At 36.0% G+C, this 7,057-nt stretch overlaps 1 protein-coding gene and 1 long non-coding RNA gene across 2 annotated transcripts; both read right to left on the bottom strand.

Annotated features, from left to right (window-relative positions):
• Window positions 1–289: 289 nt before the first annotated feature.
• On the bottom strand, window positions 290–1,247 carry LOC115229515 (SWI/SNF complex subunit SMARCC1-like). Its single transcript, XM_036499232.1, has 2 exons — window positions 1,123–1,247; window positions 290–797 (listed from the first exon to the last, which is right to left on the bottom strand). The coding sequence occupies exons 1-2, from the start codon at window positions 1,245–1,247 to the stop codon at window positions 290–292; spliced, it is 633 nt and encodes a 210-aa protein (XP_036355125.1).
• Window positions 1,248–5,855: 4,608 nt separating this feature from the next.
• Window positions 5,856–6,178, bottom strand: LOC115229499. The gene is made up of 3 exons (XR_003883341.2): window positions 6,107–6,178; window positions 6,049–6,076; window positions 5,856–6,017 (listed from the first exon to the last, which is right to left on the bottom strand). It is a non-coding gene; the product is annotated as an uncharacterized LOC115229499 (long non-coding RNA).
• Window positions 6,179–7,057: the final 879 nt, after the last annotated feature.

The raw sequence follows: 7,057 nt of genomic DNA, 5'->3' as shown, positions 1-7,057 counted from the left end.
ATACTTTAGCCTTCACAGACGCCGCTGCCATGGCAGAAGCAGCCGCTACTTCAATTTCACTGTTGCCCAAAACTTCCTCAGTTTCTTCACCGACGGAACTCTTTGATTCAAGGGAATTGAAGGACTCTAAAATAAAGGCATTAATTAACCTATTGCTGCATCGGTGGCAGCCTTTGCGACTCGCATATCGACCACTGATGCAAGAAAAGCAACAGTGGACATTAACGGGTTACTCGAAGACGAAAACAGAAGCGGAATATGTGGACCTATAAATTTTAGTCAAATAAAATCAACTGAGATTATCCATCTTCCCATTAAGAAAAGGATCTTCGACCGGAAGACGCAAAAAATGTAAAATACAATCGTCGTGAGTTCGGGAACCAACGTGGGCACTCACACGATGCCAATCGTCTCTGTACTTTTCTATTCCCTCCAACAAAAGAAGTGTCTCTTGATCAGTCCAAGTTCGTCCTCCGGAAGAGCTTGAAAGGTCACGTGGGACAGGAGCATTCTCTACTGGACTGGCTTCTCTTTTAATCTCTCGAGGACGACCAATAGGCTGAAGAGCTGACGGTGCATCCCCGATTACAGTAAAGAAATTTGTGGCAGGCGGACCAAGTACATGTGGTTTACACTCCACCTGGTAGTTGATTAGTCCCCACTGTTCGAGGAAAGAATGTAATCTCAAAATAGAACAAGCATCCCCAGCCAAATTTCGCCGACATGCAGTAAACGTCAAATACTGAGTTGGATTAATCCGATAACTGTCCACCATGAAATTACGATAACCCAAATATCTACACGTGATATATACCGTGATACATTTCTGGGGTCTTGGACTGGTGAGATTTGTCAAAAAACTCGGCCATTGCCCTCTTTTCGATAATGTTCACGGAATTATAGTTAAACCAGGCGGAATAACTGGGTATTATGATTTGAACTGTCTGGTGACCAGCTTGAAACTCGCTATGTGCCTCTTCCAGAGTAATCGTTTCTCCCCCTGGGACTGCACTGCATTTGACTTCCTCAACTTCCTCCCATTCACTCACGTGTCTTCTTTTACATGCTTGAATGAGCGGAGAACGCTTTCGTTTCCTAGCACAGTCGTTCTTGACGAATAACTCATCCAATTCGTCCAAAGGGTAAAATGTTGTGGAATCATCCGTGATGTAGTCCTCCTCACTCATCCACTCGTTGTAGAAATGTGAATCAATTAACCAGTCCTCTGTAACTCGCCATTTGGTCATTTCTCGAGATTTCACATTCCCAAAGTTATATTCATTAGTCACAACATCGTAGGAGTTGGGAAGACGATAAAAGTGGACGAAATACCACTCCTCAATCCCCACTAGTGGCCTTACTAAGTTTCCGTCTTTCTTTTCCTCTCGGGGTACAATAATATGAGTAGCCTCGGCTTCGTCCACAACCAGTGCGTCGTGTTTGATGGCCAGGCTACTTAGTTTACTGATTGTGTCCTCTAAATTATAGTTTACACGTCCTCACCGTCAAAAAGGGAGGAAAAACAAATTTTTTGTTGAATTTCTGGAAATAAAACGACAAGATTCGTCTGCACTTTCAATAACATGTCGAGATTTCTATCTTTCCGGGAAGCCAAATTAAAGTCTAATCGACTCCTATTACGTAATCATAGATCACTCAGACCATCCTTCATGTGACTTGAATTTGATAATTGTTTCGAATATTCTGCAGAGTTTTCCGTTTGGAGAATGATCAAGGAAATAGGACACAGGAATGAACGTGAGAGGAGAACTCTCGTTTCCCTTTCCCCCCATTATTTGGGCTTGGAAGGTGAAGATACTTAGTATTAGTGATGATAAATATTTTGTGGTTGGGATCTCCCCCGAAAGGTACTATGACTCAGTTTGTTATGAATATTTAACATTTAAACAATTTTCCACAATCCAATCTCGCACTTTATCGAGAGAAGTAAGAAACTGTGTTGAAGTATAAAATTCCCACGACGGAACTCGGTTAGTTGCCTTTTCGATTGGCATACAACAACGTTTATATAAACACAAATTTATTTAAAAAGGATTAAATTTCTGATTATTACAAAAATGGTTTAATTATTTTCATAGTCATTAAATAAGTCATTTTCATTAATTTTCTTCTTTGATATAAAACATATTTCAAGAGCTTCTAATTAAAAAGCATCTTCGTAATAAATCCTCGACTAAAACAGCAGGCCAACTAGGATTAGATTTACTAGAATTCTAAATTTAAACTTCAACACAACAAAATGTAATTTTAAATGCCTTTACAAACATTTATTTCAAAAATTTGAAACAAAAAGATTTTCAAAACTACTTTGTTCAGAGAATTCTGTCAAAAAGTTTTTAGAAAGACTATAAAACTCTAATTCGTACACACAATTAGCTACATAAACTCCAAAAAATAGTCAACAGTATAAAGAAACGACATTCTAATTAAAACAAGTCAAGTTCTCTTGATCGAACTGAATGTACTCGCGGCACCAAAATATTTAAAATTATCCGTTTGAGGCTTTTCAGCAGCATCAGGGTTAAATATTTCAATTCCCTAAAAGACTAAAAATCAACGTTTACATGCATGGGAGTAAATGAAAAACTAGAGGCCGTTCCAGCAATCTGTCGTTTCACGGAAGTGCTAACCCCACTCATCATCTGATTCTGCTTAGACAATTTTTGCTGAGAAATCAAACTACGCCAAAAAACCTGAATTGACTTCGAAAGTCTGTTGGTGGTGTTTGCATCTGGTGCGGCCATTCTGATTCTTCCGCCTGTTGTCCCCTTGACGTTGGGGACATTGTAAATATCCTCCACATACGCGTCGGTTCCAATCTCCCCAAAAGACACTCTTTGAGTCTGCTTTCGCAATTCCGTGATTCCAAGTCTTTCTTTGGTCTTCCGTGCTCTAAAAATTTTATACCAAAAAACCTTCGCCCTCCACGTCGTTTGTTTTTTACGTCAATTGGAGCAGCCAGTGGTTTCACCAATTTCACTTGAGGCGGTTCCTGCATTTTTTCCAACCGGTACTTGATTGATTTAAGCAGAGACATGCCATAGTCTCCATCCGACTCTCTAAAATGATCCACTCGTGCGGCCAGGAGCAATTTAGAACAAATTATTCTGCACGCCTTGGTCCTAAAGTCCTACAAATGTGTCGAATTTGTCAAACTATTGGCTCGTTCTGGACTAAATCGCACGAATAAACGTATCCTGTATTCAAAACCACAGATTTTGTAGATAGGCCCGTCAATGCCTTCTTTTTTGCCCCCAAAAGAGCAATGTTGCAGGAGGGGATGACACACAACTTATCCAACCCTCCCGCAACACCTAAAAATCCCCAAAAAACATTTAAAAACCCATCAATTTTGCCGCAATCAACGGCCCAACTATATTTGACATATTCGGGGCCACAAACTGCATCCTGGACTCCACAAATTTCGATATGTCTTCCTGAATCTGATTCAACTCCAAGCCCTTGACTCTAAATATACAGCAATAACCATTTTGCAAGCATCATACACCTCGGAAAGGGTCTCGTCGTCCAATAATTCGCTAAAATATTTTTTTAATACAAAAAAACCCCTGATTGGTAGAAGCAGACACACTGACAATCATTATAGTCGGACTTGTCAGAAAATCATGAAACAACTCAGAATTTACTGCTTTTTGTACATCATTTCCCAAAATCTATGTAGCATACAAGATGTGGAAAACTTTGACTGTTTTCATGTACTCAACAGTGGAGGGAATCAGCTGTTCAAGTTCTGGAAACCTTTTTCGATATTTCTCCCTCAAAAACTTTAAAACAATATCTAAAAATAACAAGAATATTATAAGCCCATTTCATTCTCGATCTCAAAGACGATGTTGTTGGCTTCAATTATTATTTCATATTCTTCACTTCCGAGAAAATTGCTTTCGGAGCTGAATTCTAATTTTCTGATATCCTTTTGGATTTTGGACAGACGGTCGCTGTCTCGAAGCTTTGCATACATTCTTAGAGAATTTCCTTCATTGTAGTTAAAGTCGTTTATTTCTTCGATATCTGTGTTCTCTTCTTCTTTAATGGCTACTAGATCATTTATCTCGTCAATGTCAAGTGCTATTTCGTCCGCCAAAGACATCTAACAACAATAAATGTGTTGGGTTTTTAAACGATTTAATAATTAATAGACTGTAGAAAATATGTACCACCAGATTCAACAACCAATTTAATTTTTAAATATTTTATTATCGTGATATCGTACGTAGTTTGTAACAAATCTAGAAATAATTATAAATTGGCTGTACCAGAGGATATCGATCGCAATCTTGCGAGGTAACTAGCTTGCAATCCGAGGTGCAGCCACTGCTGACACTTAATTAGCTATTTTGAAGAACACTTTTAGGAATTTAAATACCGTAATTATAAATTTATTTGACTAACACAATTCGTAGTCGGAGTTCGTGGAGTCACTAAAGCTGGGTGAAAACCAGCAAATAATGAACTCTTGCAGCGTACCATTCGAAACCTCGGGGTTCCTAGAATCTCCCGTACCACAGTTTGAGAACTACTGCTCTAGAGAATTTGCTATGCCAGATTGCTAAGCAGCTCTTTCTCATGATCGCTGCTGAGATTTTTTAGAACAGCCATAGCGCCGCTTTTTTCGGCAGTGTAGGTTTTAAAACTGTGCTTTCAAACTCATTCGTTGACAATATCACTTGTTACGAACACATATGAAGCGAATCTCACGGAGTGGAACGAAAGAGGACACTTAATTCCTGTTGAGCCTCGTCAAGTGAACAACCATTTTCGACAGTTTCTACAGTCGAGGGCATATGGCATTGTTGATTTGCTTTTTGATTTCTATTCTAATTTGCTTTTCGAGTCTTAATATCTGTACGCTGCTTATATATAAAATATTTGTTGCCAACTTATTTATTTATAATAAAATCGCCACTTATTCTAATTAAATAACTTAAAATTCGTGTATATATTTACCATACTATAGTATTATTAGTGAGTGTATTTATAACATTATGCTAAATTTTAAATTATCTTTCATATGAATGAATCATCGTCACTTGGTCCCATAAACTCTTGTTTACTGGAATTTTGGCCTCCAAAAAGACTTTCTTGATCAGAATCGTGTACAGACCAAGTTTCAGACTTCAAATTAATGCTTCAAATTAACCAATTTTTTTTCTACTTCTTCTTTGCCTTGTACAGAACTATCCTCGTGATCTGTATTTTGTATTTGTGTTGTATAGTTTTGTTCCTTATTATAAACTAAATTTTGATGAGGATCTAATTGAGTCATTTTTTCAGGAAATATTTCATTATTTTCTTCAGTTTGTAACTCAGAGATGTGACTTTCGAGTTTTTCATCTATTTGGTTTAAATTTACATACTTGATTCGAATGAATTTTCTCGCTTAATCTTTGCTTTTACTTTAAACTAAAATATATAAAACCTTTTTTGTTAAAATCTGAAAGTCCAGTCTTACTAATAATTTTAATAATAATTGACCAGGAATTGAGAATCTTCTACTATTGCTATTTCAGAAAATTCTCGATCCTCCGGAAGATTCTTTTCGACAACTGGTTTGGTAAATACTACAGATTCTGTCTAAAGATTCATTTCAAATAAAATATTGACAGATTTCCGCTCCATTGACTCGCAATCAAGTGCAGGTGATAATTCCTTGTTTTCTTCGATTAAAATGTTGTCTGGGCTATTACTCAATTTAAACCTTCTGTAAGTTCATCTCTGGATTTTATAAACTTGTATTCTTTATTGCTGCACTGAGAATTTTTTGTAGTATGTTTCAAATTTTTAGCTAGAAATATGAATTGAATGTTTAATACTTTCATCTTCTAAATCACATTTTTCTTCCTAAAATTTATAGATTGAGATTACTTGTATTGAAACGTCGTGGAAACTCATACTTTCACTGTAAATCGAACTTTCAGTATAATGTTTTTTATTTTTGCTCTTCGTGCCTTTTTTCTGAATTTCAGAATCGGGATCTGTAAAAATTCAGCATGGACTAAAGACTACCAAAGTTTTTTTGACGGCGCACGTAAAGCTTAAAACATATAAAATTAAGTTTTTTTACGCATGCACTTTTCTTCGGTTCTTGTGTTGGCTGGGTATCATTTGAACTTCCCAATGTCACATTATTTTTCAGCTCCTTTTTTAATTTAAAGGATCCTGACTCTACAATCATACTATTTAGCATTAAATCAGAAAACCCATTTTCCCACTTGAAGCATTCTAAATATTATAAACGAAAAGAATTTACAATTTTTTCAAAGTCACTTCTTGTTGATATCACTATTTGATAATCATGCTTAAGTTACCCGAAATATCTGCAGATTTTTTCTACAATTTATTAAATATGTTATAATTAATACTCGTGCCTTTGTGTTATGTGAGCGAGTGATTTGCAGATTGCTCGAATGTTTTGGAGAACTCGAAATATTTTTATTCAGTGACGCTAGAAATATTCCCATATAAATTGGAACATTTTTTTGAATTTGAAATACTTCTTATACTGTCTTCAACCTTGTTTGTACTTCTTTTTTGGCTTGATGTCTTCAGACGACTCTCAGGACTTTTTGAGTATTTTCTTATTATTTGAGGCTTAATTTAATGACAATGGCAGTTATTACGTCAATTTGTGTGTACTGTTTAGATTGTTTTGCGACTAATTTTATTAATCTAGAAATACTTTTTTTTGTACTGTCCGAGTTAAAACTCGATGTGCTTTTGGCCTTAATTTTTAAAAACTGAGGTCCAACTTTTTGAACATTTTGAATGACATTTTCTTTCTCATGTATCCTAGGGGACTCTGCAAATTTAAATTATCAGCATCTACCTTCAGATTTTACTAAAGAAACATTATTTTGTGGAATTTCAGAAGAGATTTCCATTTTCGTTGAATTTTCATTAAACTAAATTGATTAGAGAAATAGAATAACTGATTCTTCATTAATTGAATTGACGTCAACAAAAGAACTTTTTGTTGTATTACTTTGGCTTGACTCGATGGAGCCTACTTGTTTAG

The sequence above is a fragment of the Octopus sinensis genome, unplaced genomic scaffold (assembly GCF_006345805.1).
Source record: "Octopus sinensis unplaced genomic scaffold, ASM634580v1 Contig12956, whole genome shotgun sequence".
Taxonomy (NCBI): Eukaryota; Metazoa; Mollusca; class Cephalopoda; order Octopoda; family Octopodidae; genus Octopus; species Octopus sinensis.
This window is presented reverse-complemented; position numbering and strand designations above follow the sequence as displayed.